The sequence below is a fragment of the Strix aluco genome, chromosome 2 (genome assembly GCF_031877795.1).
Source record: "Strix aluco isolate bStrAlu1 chromosome 2, bStrAlu1.hap1, whole genome shotgun sequence".
Taxonomy (NCBI): domain Eukaryota; kingdom Metazoa; phylum Chordata; class Aves; order Strigiformes; family Strigidae; genus Strix; species Strix aluco.
Window position 1 is genome coordinate 137,775,157 of NC_133932.1, and position 24,094 is coordinate 137,799,250.

Sequence of the window (24,094 nt, forward strand, 5' to 3'; positions counted from 1 at the left end):
ACTGGGGCTCGTAGACTGTACCTCCTGTCAGCCTCTGTTTGCCACTGACCAGATCAGACCGAGGGTGTTTGTTGATTTTTTACAGGACACAAGACCCTTCAGTGCAGGCAAGACACAAGAAGGGTTTCACAGGATCACAGAATCATTCAGGTTGGAAAAGACCCTTGGGATCATCGAGTCCAACCAGTTTCATGTCTCTGAACTCCACCGCCTTCTCCCACCCTCCCTATTTCCTACTCGTTGGTATCCCCGGGCTGGAGAAGGAGCAGTTCTGGATTGCCTTCCCCTTCTGCATCATGTATGCCATTGCTGTGCTGGGGAACATCACCCTTCTCCTCATTATAAAGACAGAGCCGAGCCTGCACGAGCCCATGTATCTCTTCCTGGCCATGTTGGCCTTCACTGACCTGGTCCTATCAACATCCATGCTCCCCAAAATGCTTGGCATCTTCTGGCTGGGCTCTGGGGAGATTGGGTTTCTCTCCTGCCTCGCTCAGCTGTTCTTCATCCATACCTTCTCGTCGGTGGAGTCAGGCATGCTCATGGCCATGGCCTTGGATCGCTACATGGCTATTTGCCACCCGCTGCGGCACTCCAGCATCCTCTCTGTGCCAGCAGTGGTGGCCCTCGGGAGCCTGGTGCTGGTGCGTGGGGTCCTCCTGGTGAGTCCCTTCTGCTTCCTTCTCTGTAGGTTGCCCTTCTGCCAGCATCACGTCATCTCCCACTCCTACTGCGAGCACATGGCCGTGGTGAAGCTGGCCTGTGGGGACACCAGAGTCAATGTCATGTACGGCCTCTTTGCAGCTTTCATAGTGACAGGCTCGGACATGATCCTGATCTCTGTGTCCTACACCATGATCCTGCGGGTGGTAATGAGGCTGTCGTCCAGAGAGGCACAACTTAAATCCTTCAGCACTTGTACATCCCACGTCTGTGTCATCCTTGCCTTTTACGTCCCTGCCCTCTTCACGTTCCTCACCCACCGGTTTGGGAAGAGCATCCCTCCCCACGTCCATATAATGGTGGCAAATCTCTACCTGATAGTGCCCCCCATGTTAAACCCCATTGTTTATGGGGTGAGAAACAAGAAGCTCTGGGAGAGGGTGGTCCTCCTCTTCCAGCGAAAGGGAACCTGACCCATAGGTATGTGCTTCAAAACGTGCTCATAATTTACTGATGATGCTGGTAAATTTAATGAGAGTTAACGCTGTGACTATTTATTTGTTCAGGGAGGGGCTCTTCCTGAGTGCCTGGAGTTTGAGCTGCATTCTCACAGAAATCACTAGATTGTCTCTTCTGTTATCACTGTCCAGGACGTTTCATCTCTTGTGTGATGAAACTTGGCATAGAGACATTCAGTCCGGCTTCTACACCACTGGGAGACGGAGCATTCACCCCTCCCAGAAGTGAAACTCCTCACTGTTAAAATTCTTTCACTGTTAAAAATAATATCCTCTCATGATTAAAATATTTACACTGCAAGGCTGCGTATCTCCAAAAGATGTTCCTGCAGCAGCTCTCGTTTTATGAAGTGTTCCCTGGAGTGTGTGATGGTATTTAGAAGACCTGTAGATGTGGCACTCAGGGACGTGGGTCAGTGGTGGCCTTGGCAGTGTTGGGTTTATGGTTGGACTTGATGATCTTAAAGGTCTTTTCCAACCTAAATGATTCTGTGATTCAAAGGGAGGGTGCTCAGATGGGAGCGATGTCTGTCCTTGTAGAAGGAAATGGGTGGAAATCAATTTTAAGCATTAACATTTGTTTTGTAAGGAAGGCAAAACCTACAATAATCCCATGCTAGCAAATTCCAAAAGTCTTATGTAAATGTGAAGCTTTTCAAAAACATCAGAAATCGTTGCTGATGCAATTATTTGGAGTGACCTATCACAGGGAGATCGTTGCTAACAGGATTGCACTATATTAATGTAAATCAACTATAATCCTGGTTTTGGCTGGGGTAGAGTTAATTTTCTTCCTGGTAGCTGTGCTGAATTTCGGATTTAGTGTGAGAATAATGTTGGTAACACTCTGATGTTTTAGTCGTTGTTAGGTGGTGTGTATCCTGAGGTCAGGATTTTTCAGCTCCCCATGTTTTGCCAGCGAGCCGGTGCACAAGAAGCTGGGAGGGAAAGAAGCATGGCCAGGAGAGCTGACCTGAACTAGCCAAAGGGATATTCCATACCACAGAACATCCTGCCCAGTATAGAAACTGGGGGGGGGGGGGGTTGGCCAGGAGGGGCCGATCGCTGCTTGGGCATCGGTTGGTGGGTGGTGGGTGACTGCATTGTGCACCCCTTGGCTTGACTGGGTTTTATTTCTCTCTATTATATTCCTTTTCATTACTATTTTCATTACTATTATTATTATTATATTTTATTATTGTTATTATTATATTTTAGTTTAGTTTCATTATTAAACCGATCTTATCTCAACCCACGAGTTTTACTCTTTTTCCCGATTCCCCTCCCCATCGCAGTGGGAGGGGGGAGGCGTGAGCGAGCAGCTGCGCGGTGCTGGGTGACTGGCTGGGGTTAAACCACAACATATCCCCATAAACAGGCAAACCCGTTTTACAGAACCACTGCTCTATGTCTGAAAAATGTCGGCAGCATGACGAGGTGAAGGTCAGATGACCCAAACTCAGGTTATGAAACTCAAGCACGTTACGGACCTCTGCTCTATTTTTGGTGCAAACTGAAGGGCACTAATGGATGGAGAGGAGAGCTCTGACCTGGCCTGGCATTTCTTGGAGCTCTCTATCTTCCGGAGCAGCCCTGACTATCGTGGCCACCCACGAGGAGCCTTGGGCTTTGCTATCTCTCCGTGACCTGGATACCGGCGGGGAAGCAGGAGGGGGACCCCCAGGAAGAGAACATGTGCTTCTGCTGAAGCAAAGCAGATGTTAGGCTGCAGACAAAATGGGAAATGAGTATTTTTTGGCACCATTTCAGTAGAATACTTAAATTTCAACTCAGTTCATCCTTTTTCTTCAGATAAAACATAAGTAGCTTTTCAAGGACCGCAGGCAAGAGGCAGGGGAAGCCAAAGGAGGAGAGATAGGACTGCTGTTCATCTACCAGCCGGTCTCAGAGCACCCAATTCATAAAGCAGGGCTGCACCATTTCTTGTGACTGACTGCTCTGGTGAGGTAGAACCCCCATTTTTCTGCAGGCTCCACGAAAAATGTTGTTTTCATTTTCATTAAGAGCATGGAGCTGCCCTCATGACGAATGTCCATCCATTCCACCAGGCTGTCTCCTCCGGTGGCAATGGGAGACCTTTTCTAAGATGGGGTTTTCTTAAGTAAGAGATGACAGCAGGGGATCATTGCTGGTCAGATACGTGACTGGCTGACTCATAGAGCTCCTTGTGACCCACGGGATGTCTGCACACAAGCCATCACCTAATATCAGACACTCGGCACCAACAGCTTAGACTCCTCCTCTAGGATTCCCTTCTCTGCAAACAAAGCAAGCTGCCTGTGACATCTGGATCTGGGCTGGAGCGAGTGCAGAGGAGGGCAACGAAGCTGGGGAAGGGCCTGGAGAATAAATCCTGTGAGGAGCGATTGAAGGAGCTGGGACTGTTCAGTGTGAGGAGGAGAAGGTGAGGGGAGACCTCATCACTCTCTACAGCTCCCTGAAAGGACGTTGTAGAGAGGTTGGTGCTGGTCTCTTCTCCCAGGGAATTAGTGACAGAACAAGAGGGAACGGCTTTAAACTGCAACAGGGGAGGTTCAGACTGGGCATGAGGGAAAAATGTTTCCCAGCAAGAGTGGTCAGAGAGTGGAATAGGCTGCCCAGGGAGGGGGTGGAGTCCCCCTCCCTGGGTGTGTTTAAGGGCCGTTTGGATGAGCTGTTGGGGGATGTGGGGTAGGGGAGAACTTTGTAGAGTTGGGCTGAGGGTTGGACTCGATGATCCCGAGGGGCTTTTCCAACCTGAATGATTCTGAGTTTCTGTGATTCTGTGAAAGCCGAGGGGGTCTGTCCCCAAACCAGGGACACAGCCACTTTCACGGGTTGGGGATGCACAATTTCAGGGTGGTGCTTTGAAACCCAAGGGCAACAGATGGTCCCATTGCTGAAAAAGGCCAAACCTGAATGTTTTGGTGGGCAGCCCAGTGTTTTCAGGCATTTCATCTCCTGATGATGGTACCTGAGGCCACAGGAAAGGGGCACCTCGCCACCATCACTCTCTCCCCTTGGTAGGTTCACGTCTGACCTTCCCACCCCTACAGAGGGTCTCCCAGGAAAGTTTCCTCCTCTCTGGCATCTCCTTGTTGAAACCAGAAGCCAACACCACATTTCAGTCCCACTTTGACTTCACACCTAGTTTCTAGCCTTATTTAGCTCCTGGTGCTAACCCAAAGCATTTCCACAGTAGCCTCCCACTTGACACTGGCATTCACTCTTAATAGTATATTTGCATCATCTCCTTTGAGATCGTAGAGCAACAACAACAACAAAAAAAGCAGCAGAAGTATCCAGTGAGCCTGGGAGCCCTGGGGGATTTCGTGGAGTGGCTCTATGAAGATGTGTTCACTGGCAGCCTGGAGACAAGATCTCAGGCGGCTCATATTTGGGTATTGCTCTATATTTAAGGCAAAGTGATCTGCTTTTTCTGGGCTGCTTTTGACATGTCAGCTGTTAGATAATTTCAGAGAACTTTGTCGGTGTTACTGTAATATTCGCGTTCAAGAGATTATTAGTTTTAAAGGGAGGGTGCCCACGTCATGAAGAGCTTGTTACCCTCAGACCCTTCTCACGTCATGAGGGCAGTTTATCGCACCGGGGTGGGCATCGGGGTGCGACAAACTGCCTGTTCCCCAGGGTGATTGGTGGGGTCCAGACAACCAGCGGAGATGCTGCGCAGCAGGCACCTGCGCCCAGGTGAGGGGACAGTCCCCCATAAGGAGGGACAATCCCTGCCTGTGGTACAGCTTGGCAAGGTGGGTAAGTAGGACTCAGATCTTCTCTTCTCAGCGTGCAGAAGCAGTTCCTGTACACCACGGGGAGCTGCCAGAGCTCTCCTCCCTGCGACAGGGTGATTTGGCTATTGTTTGCTCCATTTGTGCTGGAAAACAGCACTTGCGTTCATAGGCACGAGAATATCCAAGTCTGAAATCCTTCGCTCTTGTGCTAGCAGATGTTAACAAGGCTGCTTTTTTGGCAGCGCGCGGGTGAATGCTTGTTGGCTGAATCCTGCAAAATGTTGCTGCACTATCTGAGTTCTCAGCTGTGCCCAGCTCTCAAAGATACAGAAATCACTTGGTGCAAAGGCACTCATATCAGGTCTTTGCTGTCAAGGTTATTTTTAGGGGAGGAAAAGATCAAGTCTGATATTCGTTCACAGAAAGGAAGAAAATAGAGGTGCAAAGAATTTTATTTAAAAAAAAAGTTCTAAAATGAGGATGAAGCTCACAACCAGCAGAGAGGATGTACTCTGCAACACCTGCACAGAAGGGATATGGGAATCTCATTTATAAAGCCCTGGAAGGCACCCTCAGACATCTGGCTGAGGGAGTCACCCAGCAGTGTTAGAGCGCGGGTCTGGGTATCTGCACGCTGCCCCTTCCCTTGCTCTTCTACAGGACAAGGAAAAGCCAGAGCAAGGGCCGGTGAACTCCGTCCTTGACTCCCAAGTCCAGAGATGGGCTTTCTGTACAAGATCCAGGTCTGCTTCCCCCCTTCATCCAGGATTCTGCCTCTCAAGTCTTTTTGCCCTCTGGTGCAACACAGTCAATGCAGTATCACATCCCCCAGTCCAGGAAACAGCTCCTGTGTCCTGGCACAGAGAAGCCCACAGCTGAGCCATCAGCTAGGTGCTGTGTGCCTCCATCTCCGTAAGCTTCTGGGAGCTGCAGTTCTCCATGCCAAGAACTGCTTACAAAGCTAAAATGCCCTCTTGCTGTCTCAGCAAACTCAGAAGTCTGGATCCCCATCACTGCAGCGAGAGACACGTGAAGGAAGCTTTGCTTTAAGGAACGATTTCTGTGATTTTCTGTGTATCATTTCACAATTTCTGTGAATTCTTTTGTAGGATGAGTGGGATCTGCTGCTTGATCTCTGACAGGAAGAAGGTGCTGCACTAGGAAAATGACCAACAGTAGCTTCCTTAGACCTTCTACCTTCCTTCTAACAGGAATCCCAGGAATGGGAAGTGGGACTGTGTGGATCACCATCCCTTTCTGCTGCACGTATGTTGTTTCCATCCTGGGAATCAGTGCAATCGCCTTTGTCGTCAAAGCAGACCACAGCCTCCATGAGCCCATGTCCCTCTTCCTGTGCATGCTGGCTGCAGCAGAGCTTGGCGTGTCTCTGGCTACGCTCCCCACGGTGCTGAGCGTGCTGCTCTTCGGTTTACGGGAGATCAGGTTTGACGCCTGCCTCACCCAGATGTTCTTCATTCACTGCTTCTCCATTCTGGACTCTGGGGTGCTGTGGGCCATGGCCTTCGACCACTTCATGGCCATCCACAACCCCTTGCGGTACGCCTCCATCCTGACCACCCCCCAGCATCAGTGGCATCGGGCTGGGGCTCGCAGTGAGGAGCATTGGCCTCCTGCTCCCCTTGCTGATACTTCTGAAGAAACCGTCCTTCTGCAGGGCCCACGTGCTGGCTCATGCCTTCTGTTTGCACCCCAACTTACTCCAGCTGCCCTGCGCAGATATCAAGGTGAATAGCATGTATGGCTTATTTATTGTCATGGTCACTTCTGGACTAGACTTGCTGTTTATCATCCTGTCCTATGTCATGATTGTTAAGACTATGCTGAGTATCGCATCCAAGGAGGAGCGTCTCAAGGCCCTGAACACCTGCGTCTCTCATATCTGTGCTGTTCTGATTTATTATTTTGGTCAGAGAGTGGAATAGGCTGCCCAGGGAGGGGGTGGAGTCCCCACCCCTGGGTGTGTTTAAGGGCCGTTTGGATGAGCTGTGGGGGGATGTGGGGTAGGGGAGAACTTTGTAGAGTCAGGCTGAGGGTTGGACTCGATGATCCCGATGGGCTTTTCCAACCTGCAGGATTCGGTGATTCTGTGATTATATCCCCATGATTGGCTTGTCCATGGTGTACAGGTTTGGGAAACCTGCTTCTCCTCTGATTCATGTCCTCATGGCCAATATCTACCTCCTTGTACCCCATTATTTACAGTGTAAAAACCAAACAGATCCGCAGAGGGATGCCCAAACTTCTCACCCCAAGAAGCTGCTGATGTAGGACACAGTTTTGCCTATGGTAGAACAGCTGGTGTATAATAGTTTCGATACTGCATCCTCTCATCCATTTGACTGCTGAGGATCCTGAACCTTTAAGCTCTTCTTGTGCAGCAGATGAAGTAGATACCCCTTTTCTAGGCCCGCAGCATTTTCTTTGCTGCATGAAGGGGTGTTGCAGTCTCTACGGTCTCCTGTACATTCCTGGTCAATAATGCAGCAGCTGTAACTGATTGAGGTTCCAAAGCTAATGGCCTTTCTTTTCAGACAAGGAGGACATAGCAATGGACATGTGGGGGTAAGAGTTTCCCACCTTCACCATGGCACTGGGTCAGCTGGACCCAGAGCTCCTGCCAGAACAAGGGAGTTGATCCTCCTGGCCAGCACCACCTGGACATGTATCTGCAGGGAAGATCTAACACTTCCTAGATGTGCTCAGCCACATGGTCTCTAGTGTGTCAGAGCGCACTAGAGCACAGATCTACCTATGTGCAACAGCTGTTTATTCAAGTCTTTTACACCTGCAGCCAGACTTGCTAAGACCATGAGGTGTCTAAGGACCTGGGCAAAGCCTTCTTGCTCCAGCCAGGTGACATTTCCAGCAGGACAAGACATGTCCAAAAGCTGTGACTGGTGCTGCGGGAGCTGAAGTCACCATGCGTTTCCCTTCCCAGGGATGGTGACCAGCCCGCCCTGGGGTGTTGCAGACTCACAGCATCGGGGGTGGTTCATCTGCTCTGCCTGGACCAGCCACTTCATGGTGGCAGCACCGGGCTCACAATACCATCAGGTCGCAATGGGAGCAGAATTATATGCGAAAAGGGTTCAGGTCAGATCCCCAGCTGAGTGGGTCCAGCTCAGCCACAGCAGCTCCACCCTCCTGTATCACAGCTCGCAGCGGGCACTCCTGAAGTGAGGTGCCTCCATGCACACTGGGTGTTTAAGCTCCTGTCACCCAGGAGGAGATCTAATCAAGGCAGGGCCTGGAGAAGAGTGGCTCAGATCACCCTAAAGCAGACAGTTTGAGTTGGTTTTACCCCAGAATATTCTGCCTGCTCCCCATACCTCCCTCTGCTTTGATGTCCATTTATTTGAATAGGATTGCTTTGGCACAAGCTTCAAAAGCAGAGGGGCGAAGCAGCGCTGCGCACTTAAAGCAAAACCAAATCACGGGTAGCAGCGCTGATGGCAGCCCTGCTGTGCACAGAAGGTCATTGCCTTCCCCACGGGTCTGCAGCATCCACCAGCCCAGGAGGGGCTAAGAAGGGCCAGAATAAATCCTGCCTCCTTTTTTTCCCTCACATAAAGCTGTCATTACTGAGAACAACCAAGCAACGTTGGTATTTACTGAAGCCTAAATGGGCACATGAACACCCAAGGGAAATTACAGAAAAATAACAAAAAATACCTTACGTATTCCAAGGCAGACTGAGAACTGCGTGGCTGTTGGTGCTTTACAGGTTACCTGATAAGATCTCACTGGGGTGACCCAAACAACAGAAGCCGCCTTCCTCAGGCTGAGCCCCCCTCCTTGGGCTTCAGGGCTGAGTGCCGGGTGTGACAAACCTTCATGCGGTTTCCCTGTCCCCCACGGCAGCCCAGGAGACCTGTCAACAGATATATTACATATCCCCACCACCATGCAGCCTCTTCAGACTCCGTGCTTTGAGAGCCACTTCTGTGGGCCTCATGTTCCAAACAACATCCTACCCCGTTCAGGTGTTACCACGTCTCGTAGTGGTTGTGTGTGTGTGTTGGGGCTGTGCTACACTCAAATGCTTGTTACAGCAGAAGGAAGCACACCTCCTGTGTGGAGCCAAGAATTTATTGTTGTTGCAATTAAAGTTCTAACAATCTTATAAAAACAGAGAAGAGCATTGCTATCAGTCCAGTGGCTGACCTAGTGTCATCTGCAAGCTCTGAGAGTTCCCTGTGCCCTCCCTTGTCCAGGGCACTGATGAGAGTGCGGAATAAAACGAGTCCCAGCAGAGATCCCTTGGGGAGGCCACTGCTGACTCTCCTCTGCACTGCAAATGACCTACTCTTACCGTAACCGACTTCCATCCCTAGAAGAGGGTTTCCTCCAATCCCCCTACAAATGAATTTCATTAAAAGCATTTAGTCAAAGGCTTTTGGGCATCCGTGTGTGTTACAGCCACGGGATCTCTCCGGCTGGACCCACTCTCTCAGAAGTCCAGCAGACTTCCAGACTGCCCCTTGCAGCAGCCTGGCTGACTCTGCAAGAGCTTTACCCATATGTGTTTGCCCATATGCTTGGTGACTTTATTCTTTATCAGAGCCTCTCCAGTCCCACCAGCCAGCAGGTCCCAGGAACCCCATGGAGCCCCTTTTGCAGGTGGAGTTGACAGGCTGATCCGCCCTGCAGCACCGTGACCATTTGCAATAGTGATGCCCCTTGCCCAGCATCGTCAGCTTCAGCCCTGAGCTCCTTCCAGACTCTCAGGTGAATGACATCTGGTCCCGTGAGTTAGTGCTATTTAACTGACATTTCTTTGATGCAACCCCTCCTCCATATTTACTTTGAACAGATCAAGATCCTCTGATCCATTTGCCATGACAACAGTGTGAAAGTGTAGAAGTGTAGGAATCTGATGCAGAGAATTCACTGAGCTTCTCTGCTATGGCCTGATCACCCCTGAGTCTGCTTCTCACCCTTGGCCACCAAGTGGTTGCCCTGTTTCCTAGCTGGATTCCTGCTTTTAATGCATTTAGGGTGTTCCGCTGACAGTTAGAGCATCCTTTGTAAGGTCCTCTTCCCATTAAGGTCTCTTTCTCTTAAATTCCTGCTTATGTTCGACCTGTCACCTTTTATGGGCATTTCATGTAGGCAAGATTCTCAGTGACTCCTGGGCTGCTGGCCATGGCCAGGCCAGGCCAGTCTTTGACACAGGAGCCTGAGGAGGCCTTTGCAAATGGGCTTGTTTTTCATGCTGTAGATGATGAGGTTCAACACAGGCGGGACACAAAGGTAGATGTTGTGGCTGAGGGGTGCAGCATTCTTCCCGTACCGGTGTATAATGGACAGGCCGACCATGGGGACGTAGAAGTTGAGGACAGCACACACGTGAGAGATGCAAGTGTTGAGGGCTTTGGTCTGCTCCTCTCTGGAGGTGGTACCCACCACGGCCTTAACGATCATGGCGTAGGACAAGGTGATGAGCACTGCGTCTGGGGTCATGAACAGCACCAGGATTAGGACATAGAGGCTGTTCAGGTGGAGTCTGTGCATGCCAGCCGTGCAGGCAATAGGAGTGGGACAGCACGTGGGACCTACAGAATGGCAACCGTGGGAGCAGGCAGATGAGCGGGAGCAGCGTCAGAGTCACAGACCATCCCCAGCCCAATCTTTGCAATCCTGGCGCTGGTGAGGGTGAGGAGTATCTCAGCAGGCAGCAGATGGCCACATAGCGATCAAAGGCCATGGCCAGGAGCACTGAGGGCTCCATGAAGGAGAAGGCACGGATGTAGAACATCTGGGTGAGGCAGACCGGGAAGCTGCCCTCTCCAGTGCCAAACCAGAAGACGCGCAATGCTGTGGGCAAGGTGGGCAGAGCCAGGCCCAGGTCCACTGCAACCAGCACCAAAAGTAAGTAGCACAGGGGCTGGTGGAGCCTTCGATTCACTCTCACCATGAGCAGGATGGTGCCATTTCCCAGCACTGTGACGAGATACATCAGACAGCAAGGGAAGAAAAGCCAGCGGTGGAAAGGAGCCATCCCGGGAATGCCGGTCAGCAGGGAAGCCAGGGCACAGCTGCTGTTCCTTGGGGACATGCTGCTGCACGCTGACGCCCTCCCTGCCATAAAAAAGTCCCTTTTCATTAGCAGTTCAAAGGTAACGCAGTATTAGATTTCGCAGGGCAATAAAAATGAACAGCCTGGTGTCTCGGTGTGCAGATCTCATTTCTTTTCTCCTCCTTGAAGATGTGCCAGGGCAGAGATGAGGACAGTGCCAGTTCAGTCCTTTCTTCTGCTTTATTTTCCCCGGGCTCCTCGCCTGTAAAGTCAATAATAACATCATTTATTGCACCAGGGCTACATCCCTCCCAGGACATTGCTGCAGCCTCTTCTCTCAGCTGCTGTAAGCAGCACTGCCATCCTTTCCCGGCACTCAGTTCTGCTTCCCTGTGGGTCCCTCTCCAGCTCCCTACATTGGGTTTGCAGCCCTTCCCGTTGCCCCCTGGCCTTTCTCACACCCCTGCTCTCAGGCTCTGAAGCATGCAACCTCACCCCACGCACTCCCATGTGGGACACTGTGGGGGGACGATGGTCCCTCTCACCATCCTCACTCCTCTGGGCAGCCCTCCCCTTGCCCGGGGGCTGTCACAGCAGGCCTGGGATGCCCGTTGCCCCTCCAGGCTCTTGTCTGTATGTCCTTGCTCACAGGTACCAGTCTGCCCAGTCAGCTCCCTCAGCTTGCTCGCTGGATTTTCAGATTTCCATCCCTGCCCCTGTGCAGGATGCCCTGTCTGGAGCTCTGCAAACCACCACCCCTTGCCCAGCTGCTGAGTTTGGACCGTGGCATTGGCAAGTTTAGAACATTATCATTTCCCTTCACTTCACAGATTATTTACTATTCTAATTGCTGTTGCCATTACTACAGTTCTTACTGACAGCCCATCAAGCTATTCAAAGCGACACGTATTTCAGTCGATATGTGCGTTAGTAATATACACAACAACTATAATTCTTAGCAGGAGTGTGTTATTACAGCTAACAGTTATGGGTAGAATTAAGCAATGTGTACACAAACCCAGCTCTCATTTCTTCTACAGAACTGTCAACCAAGAGCTTCCAATCCACAGCCCACAGATACCTCAGGGAAATACACTGCTGTGTGAAATACAAAGCATAAAAGAAAACCTCTGCTTAAAGGGCTTAAGCTTTGAATACAGGGATGGTAACTTTTGGGGTTGTAAGTAAAAAATATTAAAAAAAGTTATAAAATGCTCTTCTAACTTATGCTAATTTGCCTAGCTTGTCTGCTGCTCTTTCCAGGGGCTGCAGTGGCTGATGTGGAAGAAGTTGAACTTTTCCAGCCCTCAGCACTGAAGGAATTCACGCTCCATCTGCCTGTGTAAACAGGGAACAGGGCATTGTTTAATTGGAGGGCATGCGGCTAAACTCATTAGTTTAGCCACGAAAAATGGAATGAGTCTATTTCCAAGTGCCCCAGTTCTCAGACAAAGCTCCAGACATCTGTGCCTCCACTTTCTACTTTGCTAGTTAAATAATTAGCTTGATAAGTTAAATTAGCAGACAGCTTTCCAGGGTGCTCTAATTATCTTCAACGTGAAAATATGGATTTAAGTATTTGAATCTGGGTGTACAGACTTGAACGTGCGCCTTATCCTCATCATCTGTAAATGTGCTTTGGATGTCCCACAGAAATAAAAAAGATTGCTTTGTTCACTCTGTGCATCCTCAACTATTCTGGGCTGGGTAAATATTCATTAAACCGGGAAAAGTCCCACCCTCCACCTGTGGAGGAGAGCATCCTGCCCCCCCAGTGCCCCTCCACAAAGCTGTTCACCTTGACTGCTCCGCAGCGAGGCTGAGGAAGGAATATTCCTGGCCTGCTCCTCCCATCCTCCTTTTATTCTTGTCCTTGTCGAGACATGTAAGCAACGTGTCTGCACACAGGGAAAGGAAGAATTTCCACAGCCCAGCTGGGTGCTGTGCCACGGGGGAGGAGTGGGCGCTCTGCCGCCAGTGGATGCTCAGTTTCTGCCCAGAAGGATGAACACGGAGCCTGTCGCCACAGCGCGATCCTGCTCGGTCGCGCCTCATCGCACCATCTGTCAGGCTCTCGCTGAATACGGACCAGAGGAACTGGTTCGCCACCTCCGAGTGTGCTCAGCACCAACCACTTCAGAGGCAGGAGCAAAACATCATCCCATCAGCAGATGGGGTATAATCTGTGTTTTGTGAAAGACCCCATGAGAAAACACAGCTCTTAAAGCTTGACTTCGGGGCTTTAACTCCTGTCTGAAATATGCTGTTACAGCGCTGGCTGTTACTCTCGTTAGAAATGCCCCCTCCCTCCTCCACGACTCAGCAGTTGCATCCCTGCAGGGTCCCTGATTGCAGCAAGAGGCACCCGGGCTGTGGAAAACACCAAGAGGAGACAGTGTGATGGGGAAGAAATCAGGATAGATGATGGAGATGGGTGTGGATAGATGGAGAGGGAAACAGGCAGCCAAGGGGTGGGCTGGAATAGATGCCTGGGGGGGCGAGGTGACGGTTTTGGAGGGTGTGCTGATTTTGACTGGGATAGAGTTAATTTTCTTCATACTAGCTCATAAGCTGTAGTGGATTTGTGACCAAAACAGTGCTGAGAAAACACTGATGTTCGATTTATTTCTGAACAGCACTTACACAGCACCAGGGTCTCTTCTGTTGCTCACCCTGCCCCACCAGCGAGTAGGCTGGAGGTACACAGGGACTTGAGAGGGGACACAGCCAGGACCCTGGCTGAGCAAAGACGTGTTCCATACCACATGGCATCGTGCTCAGTAACAAAACTGGGGCAAGGAGGAAGGGGGGGCATTTGCTGAACATCGGTGGGGTTAAACCCAACAGAAGAAGATGAATGGATGGATGGATGGATGGATGGATGGATGGATGGATGGATGATGGATGGATGATGGATGGGTGAATGGATGGATGGATGGATGGAGGATGGATGGATGGGTGAGTGGATGGATGGATGACAGATGGATGGATGGATGGATGGATGGATGGATGGAGGATGGATGGATGGATGGATGGATGGATGGATGACAGATGGATGGATGGATGGATGGATGGATAGCATGAAACAGCTGCAGGAATGCACAGTGATAGATAAACAAGCCAGCTGTGAACTTAAGCTACCCCTTATCACAAAATCTGAATGGAAAATGACCCACCCAAAATTAAAACATGACTGATGAAGCAAGGCTGGCATGGAAGTGCATTGACCCTTCAGATGCCCTTACCTCTGTTTGGCTGAAGGCCTAGGAGGAAGATGCAGAGGGACAGGGAACCATGCTCCTGCCTGAGTGTTTCACATGCAGAGGAATGTGTTTTTATAATGCCTGTGTGAAATCTCAGCAGCAGCAACAGTCAGATGGGACCTGCTGTGGCGGCTGGGGCCACGAAATTCCAACCAACTATGGTCCAGGAAGGTGATGGTACTGCCCTTCGTACCTGGAGCTGCTCGAGGCAGCACAGGGGTGAACGCTGCAAGACCAAACACAAGGATCATAAAATGTGTATGAAATGCTGGTCAGAGCTGCAGAGCCGGAGGGACAGGTGGCTGAGCACCACAGCAGGCTTTGGGCAAGCTTAATCATCACTCTGCAACCCTGCGGTGAAGCTGTGTAGTCTCCAGAAGATGGTTCTTCTGTTTGTGGTCTGTCAGGTAAAAGGAGGGAACATGCCCTGCGGTGAGACGGCGCTCTGCTTTCTGGGGGCCAGCGTGCCCTCCCTGTCACTCACACAATGGTGGGGCTTCTCCAACATCTGCCAGCCGCTGCGGTTGGATAGTGTGGGTTTATCTAATCACATTAATTACCATGGTGCTTGTTACTGCGTAGTGAATACATGGGTCTCTAGCACAGGAATTCTTAATTTCTGTGGAGTGGAGCGTGGGGACCTGTGTGCACAGCAGCGGTCGTTTAGCCTGAGCAAAGAAAGATGGAAGGACACATGATAAAAGGCTGCCAGCAACAACAAAATTTGGTTTCTGAGTTCACTTTGTGCCAGACAGTGAAAACTCCTTCACTTCTAGCCAGATGAGTCTTTCGGATACAAAAGAGAAACTCATCATCATCTCAGAAACATTATCCCTGTCATTTCTGGTTTGGGATGGAAAACGAGCACATGTCTGGTTCTCTTATTGAAGAGAATTTGGGCTGTAAGGGCACTGAGCAGAGGTGGGAGGAGGTGAGGGGGAGGAAGAAAGAAAAGATGAGGCAGATCAGCTATGATAAATCATTCTGCAGTTTCAAACCTTTGTTTCTGCAAAGTTACCAAAGGGGATGGATCAAAAATCTGTTCATATCCAAATGGTATTGCTTGAGGTTTTTTGCTGTAGTACTGCAGTTGCCATGACATCATAATTTGCTAGTGACACAGGAAAAAAGTTGTGGTCCTGTTCCCAGCCAGTCCTTGCACAACGTGGCTCCTGGAAAACAGCCAGCAGAGCTGGCACAGCCCTCCAGCCTCACCCACGGGATTGCTTGTGGCCCTATAGCTTAAGCCCTCTCTTACGGGCTTGGCAAGCTGAAAAGGATCCCCCGTGTTTCACAGGCAGATAGATTTTCTGTCCAAATATCTCTATAATGTAATGTGCAGTGTGAAAAACTACCAGAAATGGTTGCTGCAGGAGCATGGAGCCATTAGGTAGCTTGGCTATTTCCATACTGTTTCTTGGAGAAAACAACGTCTTTATTTACTTCTCAAAAGCAATAAAGCATCTTTTGCTAAATCAGAACAAGTACATTACCATTCACCCTCATTTCAAGTAGTGTGGGAAAACACAACAAACATATCACATGGATGGCTGAATTTTGTTGTGATTACATCCCAATCCCACCAGCTGTAAGACCTGTCTTCTGAAATGCTCTGTTATGCTGACGTTCCTGACAGAGAATTCCCTCTAGAGCTATGAAATCGTGCCTTACACTATACATAACCCCAGGAGGGGCAGCACAGAGCCACTTAAAGAGTATTTTTGGCTTATGCTAAGTGAAGAGAACTGTTTGGTTTTTTTTTTCTGCTCCTGTTATTTTGATAAGCGTGGGGATCAGGACAGATAAAAATAATTTTACCTGATAGTCCTCTGGTTAGCCTGCTTCTTAGACTGACATTAAACGTCGAATAAGAATTCCTTAAAAGGCTCTGGAGTTTGATTAATTTGTTATATTTTTAAGCAGGAGTTTTTAAGGTTCCATTTCCAGGCAATATGCCACAGCAGTTAACAAGAGGGTTTCACCGTAAGAAAACACGAATGCTTCTCCCATAAGCACAGAACCCACCACCACATTTTTCATTGCACAGACTCCGTTAATTATCCTAGCACTGATATTTGACTGATTCTTTTTCTTAACACCTGCAAACAATGTCTATGATGAGATAAATAAGAAGTTTTATCTTCCATCCCCCCATTTGCACAGCTGGGGACTCCATTTTCACGGTGGATCTGCCGGAGGGCAGGCTCTGGGAGGAAAGGTGGCATCTCCCGATGGCTGAGGAAGAGCAACCACAGATCACAACTGTTTTCTGATTTATATAATTTAACGTTATTTACTGATGCCTTTTCCTACCAATCTTCACAAGAAGCAATCATCCTCTCATGAAATCTATTCAGTTATTATTCTGTGCTGTTGTTGTGGAAATTCCCTTCCTTTCTTTCCGAAGCAACGTGGTGTGCTCATTCATCAGAGGTTTGCTGTGGAAACCTGCTGCCTCTGGTTTGAGAGACTCTGCCATGAAAGAGGAGAACAATCCATCAACCTGCTCGTGTGAGCTTCCCATCAGTTCAGGGCTTCATGATGCAATTTGTAGGGATTTGGGAGGTTTCTATCATTCCTAAACTAGACCTGAACCAAACCTGGGCTGCACAGACTGCAATTCCAAAGTGAGAGGACACCAAGAGCACCTCATGGGGGTGAGCACTGGACCAGCCTCGTGGTCACAGCCTTTCTGCTAACCACATTCCCTGGGTGTGAAGGACATCCTACCCCAGATTTCCACCTCATTTTTTTTCTGTTCATCTCACAACGGCCATTGGAAATTGTGTTATTCTCTATGCTAGAAAAGCAGAACCAAAGCCTCCACCAGCCCTGCATCATGTCCCCTCGGTGTTGGCCCTCACCAACCTTGGGTTGTGTCTCTCTACCGTGCCAGGAGTGCTGCAGTCCTTGCTCACAGCGATTAGCCTGTACCCCGGCGTGTCTCAGCTCTTCCTGATCTGCTCCCTCACCTTTCAGGAGTCAACGGTGCTTTTTGCCATGCCCCTCACCAGGCTGGTGGCCCTCTGCCCCCCACAGAGCTGTATGACCATGCCAGCAGGCATAAAGGCAGACAAAATAGGGTCAATGCACCCACAGAGGAGCATAGTCCTGATTGTACCCAGGTCCTCCCTCTCCTCTGGCTGCCTGGTGACAGAGATGGGACAAGGGTGTCCCATCCCCTTTGTCTCATACCCCAGCGACCTGGCTGCCCTCAGAGAGGTGGCGTTCAACAGCATCTGTGCCCCAGACCTCATTTCCTTCACCGTGGGTTCAGATCTCCATTTTGTTGTACTCCATCGTGGTCCTCATGACATCTCTCAGCATTGCCTCCAAGAACAAGGGCCTGAAGGTTGTGCAGTCTCAGTCTTCTTCATCCCAGAACTTGGCTAGCCCATCCTGCACGGATCTGGGAAAGAGGCACCCCCATCTTCCACACCCTGATGGCACCCCATCCACACCTCCTCGCACCCATCTCCAATCCTGTCCTTTACAGCACCCAAAGCAGATTTATAAAGGCACCATCAACTTGTTTCTTTATGGGCCCCTTCAAAACAAGCCGTAGGTAAGAAGAGCAAGCAGATGCCTTGCAGACTGCAGAACCACAGGATAGTTTGGGCACTCCAGGAGTTCTTGACTGATGCCCCGCTCAAAGCAGGGCCGGTGCATTGGCTGCACTGCTGTTGGCTGCACAGACTTTCCAGGAGCTGCACTATTCTCTGTACCAAAACCTGCAGATCTGGCACCTGCTGAACCCAGGTGAGGTGAGGGGATGTTTTCAAAGATTATGACCCAAACCAGCTGTGTTCTCCCTGGTAACTCCAGAAACTTCCATCAGACTCTGCTGTGCCAGATGCTGTAAGCAGCACTGGTTGTCAGCCCCCTTGTGCAAGGAGTCTCCAGTCTTGGTTTAAGACAAGATTTAAGAGTAAGATAAACACAGCCCTTACCATTTCTATGTTTTTTCCTGTGTTAGATAATAAAATAGCTAAAAAAAATTGAACTTGTCACCTTTGTCCCAATGAACGAATAACGCAGCCTGACCAACAGCCTCGCCCCATGCACCATGAAGGCCCCTCGGATGGGAGGAGGAGGGCCGGACACAGCAAAGCCCCGATACCACTTAGTGTGGTGGGATTTGTTCGGTGGGTGAGGTTGGAACTGAACGCCCTCAGCCTGGGGAGAGGGGGCTCTTTGGGACCGTGGGTGCCTGGAGATGAGGCTCTGCTCTGTGCATCAGGATGACAAATGCCCCTTGGGGAAGCAGTGTCTCCTGTTGGGGCAGGTGAGAAGAAGGGACATCTCCTGAACCTCCCAAGAGTCAGAGTTCAAAGGTTTTCTCCTGTATCAGCTGCTCTAAAAGCAGATGGTGCCCCCCCAGCCCTAGAGCAGGGCAAGGTAGGTGCCAGCTCCCCAAGTGCAGCAAGGGCCAGGCTGGGAACTCTGTGCCCTGGGTAGTGGTGCCTTCGCCCTATTTCCCATTAATGTAGAGACAGGAGAACAGATGAGGGTTCTTTGCAATCCCTCATCGTTCCTACGACCCTCCCTGAAACATGCCCGGGTGTCAGGGCCCTTTGCGTGAGTTTTCTCTCCGCAGCCCCCGTGCACGCACTGGTAGGGAGTGCACATGAGAGAGCACTGTGGAGTTGAGGAAACTCTGTCTGCAGCAGCGCTTAGAAACAAGAAATATACCCACAGGCATTGCCCCCCGGCCCCCCTCCCTCCCCAGCACGGAGACAGTCAGGCTCTGCAGACGTGGTGCTGGGAGGCATTTATTGGGTGGTTACAGCCCGTCGATACCCAAAGGGCATCTCCTTGCGCTCAGAGTGGCGAAGTGGGGACTTGTCCTCGCGCGGCCGGGCCCAGGGTGCTCAGTGGTACTTGCGGGCCAGGGCGTGAGCCACAACACTGACCAGCTTTTGCCAGGCAAACTGGCAAGCGGGGGTGAAATCCCTGGCGAAGTGGGAAGCCAGGACAATGATTAGGATGTCTCCAAGGAGCTAGAGGAGAAAGAGGAAAACAGACAGGGTTAGCGCTGCTTGAACCGTTGTGCCGCGGCAGACCACAGAGCTGGGGCTGAGCTGGGGGACCCCCAACCTCTCGAAGAAGGCTCTGCGCTCTGCCACCTCTTCAGCTCTAAACAGCTTCTTCCTTTATGCAAGCTCTCTGTCTCCCTGATTTTCCTGGTGCAGACTTCCCTCTGGTCCCTCTCCTTCCCGTCCCCCACCCAGACACCACCCTGCAACCCACACACTGCGTTTCCTTTCTCCTGACTTCTCCCTGAATTCCCCTCCTGAAAGGACTTTCACATGCTGCACACTCCTCCTCCTCAGGCCCCTGCCTCATCTGAGTGGCTCTGGGGCTGCAGGGCTGGTTACGGTGGGCACTGACTCACTCCCCGTTCCCTGGGACTGTTACAACAAAATTCTGTCTTCCCATAGAAAGCTCTGGGTTTGAGGGAAACAATGTTTGCTTCATTCTTAAAAAAAAAAAAAGAAATAATGAAAGAAAGAATGTTGAAATTATATCCCCCCATTTTGGGGATGCTAAAGCAATTTGGCCTGAGAGCCACCCTGCAGAATGCTGTGGGCTTTTTTCTTTTTTCTGTTTAGATGTAAATGAAGGAAATGATCCATTTTTACTGAAAAGTATTGGAGGAGGGGGAAGTGTCCCGTCCAGACAGGCAGCCCGTGCTGGACAAGGCAGAAACCTGCTCTGTGGTTTTCGAGCACACCAGCTGCTTATCTTGCTACAGGACCTATGATTTCCTCAAATGCTCCCCTTGGCTTCCCTCTGCCTCTTCCTCCTCCAGCCACGCTGCACCTTCCCCTGGGTTTGTCTCTTTTGCCCCCAACCAGATCTCCTTCAGGTAACAATTTCCCAACACCATCTCCTCCTCCTTGCTGTGCTGGTACTAAAAATGGGACTTTTTAGTGTGAAAGTCACCCACACTCTTGCAAACAGTCCTGCACGAGCTGCCATCTCGCTTGGGTGCTACACAGGGACTCTGCCTCCACCAGCCAAAGAAAGTGCCCCTTGGCGGCGTTTTGGGGGGCAAAACCCCAGTTTCAAAGCAAAATCTGACTTTCCTCACATGACACAGGGAAGGGGCTGGGTCTGCAAACATGGCTCACCCTGAAGTTCTCGGGGTCCACATGCAGCTTCTCGCAGTGCAGCTCGGACAGCTTGGAGAAGGTCGCCTTAATGTTATCCAGGTTCTTGACGGCATCCCCGAAGGAGGTGAGCACTTTCCTGCCGTGGGCGCGGACCTTGGGGTTGCCGATGATGGCGGTGGGGCTGGAGAGGTTCCCGAAGGAAGAGAAGAACCTCTGGGTCCAGGGGTAGACGATCAGCAGCCTGGGGAGAGGCAGAGGGACACAAGCAGACACACAGACACGTTAACGCTTCCAAATGCAATCACCACAGTTTCTCTATCCCGGCTGCAGCCAAGCAGATGCCCCGGAGCGGGACCTACCTGGCCAGGGCCTCGGCACCGCATTCCTCCACGTTGACCTTGCCCCAGATGCTGGCGATGAGCTGCTTCTCCTCGGCTGTCCAGTGCACCATGGTGGCGGGTGGAGGCTTTGCTCGGCGTCGCAGGAGGACACAGACCCCGTAGCTGAGCTGCGGACCCCACGGAGGCTTTTATTCCCTGCCAGCAGCTCCTCCCCGTCCTGCGCAGGGGGGGTCATTGGCTGGGGCCGGCGGGGGGGTCCCCACCAGCGGGGGAGCAGAAGGGGGTGGCCAGGGTGTGGCACGCTGAGAAGGGGCCTCTGGTTATCCTGAGCTCAAGAGCTTTGTCCCTTCCCCTCTGTGCAGGCAGTTCTCCATCTCACCTACCAGACGTGGGCCCCTTGGCAGAGAAAGGGCTGCCCAAGCCATGGTGCAACAGTCCAACAGGATTTCACGTGCGCACGGGACTCAGTGGGGTGTGAGCCCTGCGCATGGCCTCTCCCAGGTGCTTTACAGCTCCTTGCCTCAGCCTCTATCAGCGAAATGAGGAGAGTCCCTGCCAAAATGCAGAGCAGCTCAGAGGGGTTTGCCACACCAGTCTTCTGGCACCCCTGGGAGCTGTGGGCAATGCTGGAGGTGTTCAGAGGATGCTCAGGCTTTGCAGCTGAAACCTGCATTAACCCTCTTGTCCTCCTGTAACACAACTTGACCCACTTGGTTCACTTGTCCCTTCTGGAGCAGGAAGAAGCTCACCCAAATGTTGTCCCCTCAGATGTAGGAGGACCAGCCAGACGCAGCGCTGCTGGACAGGGAGGATCAAACAGCATCACCCCTTTCATCCTTTTTCTGCCTCCATCCACATCCATAAAGGGCAGGTGAAATGGCTGTTGAGCACAAGGTTTGCCACTGCAGGATCTGCTGTGGGTGCAAAACACAGCAAAAGCTCATCTCAGGGATGCCCAGCCCCGGGGGGAGCCCAAGGCATTTCCCTCCCGATCCTGCCCTGCCAAGGTTGCCATATTTCACATTTTCCCCCACGTTCAGCCAGGCTGTGCCCAGCCTCCTCTGGCAGGGGCAGATGTTTGGGCTTCGTGTGAATTGTCCCCCCAGGACACCCCCGAGCACAGCAGGGGTGATGCACCCTCACCAGCAGCAACACCCTTGCATGGGGGGGGGGGGGGAATCTCCTCTTTTATTTGCTGCGTAAACCCCCAAGAAACACTGTCCCTACTGCAAACACAGGGGCTTTGAGCCTGATCCCAAGGCACCTGGGGCAATCCCCCATCCTCCTGTGCTTTTCCACAGGAGTTGGATCGGGCTGAATAAGAGGCACTGGGTCTTGGTGGACTAGTGATGGGGTAAGAGGTGGGGTGTTTGGGTTGCAGCAGAGGTAAAGAGCTGAGCAGGATTCTCTCCAGACATCAGGGCTTGCCTTTCTCCTCCATGGACCACCTCCTGCCTTCTTAACCTTTTACTGAAAATACAGGAATGGAAGGAAAATCCATTAAAAGAAAGAAAATTAAAAACTAAAATCATAGAATCACCGAATCATTCAGGTTGGAAAAGCCCCTCGGGATCATCGAGTCCAACCCTCAGCCCGACTCTACAAAGTTGTCCCCTACCCCACATCCCCCAACAGCTCATCCAAACGGCCCTTAAACACACCCAGGGATGGGGACTCCACCCCCTCCCTGGGCAGCCTATTCCACTCTCTGACCACTCTTGCTGGGAAACATTTTTCCCTCATGCCCAGTCTGAACCTCCCGTGTTGCAGTTTAAAGCCGTTCCCTCTTGTTCTGTCACTAATCACCTGTGAGACAAGAAAACAAGAAAACAAAGCAAGAAAACACTGAGGGACATTTTTGGCCTTATAATATCTCTTTCCCCCTTTAGATGTAGACTTTTTTCCAATGGACAGGGATGAATAATCTTCATTCAAGTTGCCTACATTTGCCTTTTCTCAAGAAAATCCAGTGCATGCGGGCTGGTGTGCTGGAGCATGATGAGGAACGAAGCCAAGCACTCCTGGGCGCATGCCTGGGGGAAGGAATGTGCAGGCAGAATGGTGCCAGTGCCAACCCCCTCCACCACCTTATCAGCCCCTCCGGGACCCGCCGTGCTGGCAGCGCCAGGCTGCACTGGGCATCGCCGGCGTTCTGCCATCACACGGGGGACAAAATGGGGGCAAAATGGGGACAGGTGAAGCAGCACAGGGAGAGGACACCCCACAGGATCTGTTTGCTGGGGGTGCAGGGGTGGAAAGCCTCGTCCCTGCTCCTGGGAGGGGGTACCCCAGCAGGAACCCTGGCACTGGGAAGAGCCCAGCCCTGCCCTGCTGTAGGGTCTAACCTGAGAGCTCTGCTCGGCTCGTTTCTACCCCAAAACCCCACTTGCAGGAGGAGACCTACTTGTTCAAATAACTCAGTCATGTCTACGAATATCTGTCATGAAACCTATGAAAAATCATGTACGAATCTGTTTTATTGTGACCCTGAACACCCGATCAAGACACTGTGTGCCTGCCCAGACCCCCTGCAGGGAGGAAACCACTTTTTGACTTACTACGAATCATCTTCTCACCTTCTCAGTGTCTGCCCTGACTCCAGAAACAAAATGCCTCTTCCCTCGAGTAATGTGTGTGAGAAGGGGCATTTATTTAATACCCTCGAGTGGCTCAGGGGCAGAGAGTGGGATGTCTGCAAATGTGGGTGAAGCAGGGGTTGGACACAGCACAAACAGGCTGTCAGAGATCCCGGGATATACAGCCATGCCCTCTTTTTTCCTTGTAAAAAGTAAGCCTGTCCTTCCAGCTAAGCTTTTACTGTGTCATGCTCCGTTCAGACGGGGCAGACGGTGCTTCCCACGCCAAGAACAAACTCTGCACCAGAGAGTCCTGCCCTGCAGTTAAACACCCAAAACACTCTGCGGGCACAGAGCCACGATTGATACATCCTGAAAATTATTGGTAGTCACCACCGTTAGCAGGGTTGGGACCCCATAACTGCAGAATGGACGGCACAGGGTGAAGAAGAAGTGCATAAACAAAGTCTGGACAGGTCTTGATAGCAAAATGTTTATCTAAAACCTACCCCCACCCAGCTGGCTGCTTGGCCAGTATGAGTCAGCTCATTTCTTACAGGCTTTACGCCAGGAATGAGCCAGGGTAGATTAGAGTTTTCACTTTATTTATCCTCTCTAAAAAATATGAATCCTCCAAGTTCCCCTTGCCTGCAAGAAAACACGCAGGTTTCAGAGTAAAATATTGTCTGGTTCCTCACAGCAAACCTCCCTGTGCGTGACCACAGAGGGAGCAGGGCTGTGTCTACCCAATGCTAAGTATGACTTGCAGAGGCAAATCCTACACAATCCCCCCAAAAACATACAGAATGAAGAAGGGAGGTGGCATTT

General features: G+C 51.1%; 4 protein-coding genes across 5 annotated transcripts in view; 2 read left to right on the forward strand and 2 right to left on the reverse strand.

Moving 5' to 3' along the window:
- The window catches only part of LOC141919986 (olfactory receptor 51E2-like), a 43,800-nt gene extending 32,791 nt beyond the window's left edge, over positions 1-11,009 (reverse strand). Inside the window, 1 exon segment of the mRNA XM_074816666.1 lies at positions 10,507-11,009. Coding sequence (XP_074672767.1) covers positions 10,507-11,009 — 503 coding nt within the window.
- On the forward strand, positions 192-1,136 carry LOC141919984 (olfactory receptor 52R1-like). The gene has a single exon (XM_074816663.1). The coding sequence runs from the start codon at positions 192-194 to the stop codon at positions 1,134-1,136; it is 945 nt and encodes a 314-aa protein (XP_074672764.1).
- On the forward strand, positions 5,953-7,313 carry LOC141919985 (olfactory receptor 51G2-like). Its single transcript, XM_074816664.1, is given in 3 exon segments — positions 5,953-6,509; positions 6,511-6,847; positions 7,041-7,313. Coding segments are annotated over 3 exon segments (930 nt in total). The 5' UTR covers positions 5,953-6,095; the 3' UTR covers positions 7,220-7,313.
- Positions 11,010-18,981: 7,972 nt separating the features above from the next.
- Positions 18,982-24,091, reverse strand: LOC141919987 (hemoglobin subunit epsilon). 2 transcript variants are annotated; one of them, XM_074816668.1, is made up of 3 exons: positions 20,709-24,091; positions 20,368-20,590; positions 18,982-19,233 (listed from the first exon to the last, which is right to left on the reverse strand). In XM_074816668.1, the coding sequence occupies exons 1-3, from the start codon at positions 20,798-20,800 to the stop codon at positions 19,105-19,107; spliced, it is 444 nt and encodes a 147-aa protein (XP_074672769.1). In that variant the 5' UTR covers positions 20,801-24,091; the 3' UTR covers positions 18,982-19,104. The 2 variants fall into 2 exon arrangements, with proteins under 2 accessions (XP_074672769.1, XP_074672768.1); XM_074816667.1 differs by lacking the exon at positions 18,982-19,233 and adding an exon at positions 19,487-19,712 and having other exon boundaries at positions 20,709-20,842.
- Between the last annotated feature and the right edge of the window lie 3 nt (positions 24,092-24,094).

Bases quoted from the DNA above. Each gene is read 5' to 3' on its own strand.
- LOC141919984 (XM_074816663.1), top strand. From the start codon at position 192: ATGTCTCTGAACTCCACCGCCTTCTCCCACCCTCCCTATTTCCTACTC.
- LOC141919987 (XM_074816668.1), bottom strand. From the start codon at position 20,800: ATGGTGCACTGGACAGCCGAGGAGAAGCAGCTCATCGCCAGCATCTGG. The intron at 20,591-20,708 runs GTAGGTCCCGCT...GCCTCTCCCCAG, and splicing joins GGTGCCGAGGCCCTGGCCAG to GCTGCTGATCGTCTACCCCT. The intron at 19,234-20,367 runs GTGAGCCATGTT...TTTCTCCTCTAG, and splicing joins TGGACCCCGAGAACTTCAGG to CTCCTTGGAGACATCCTAAT.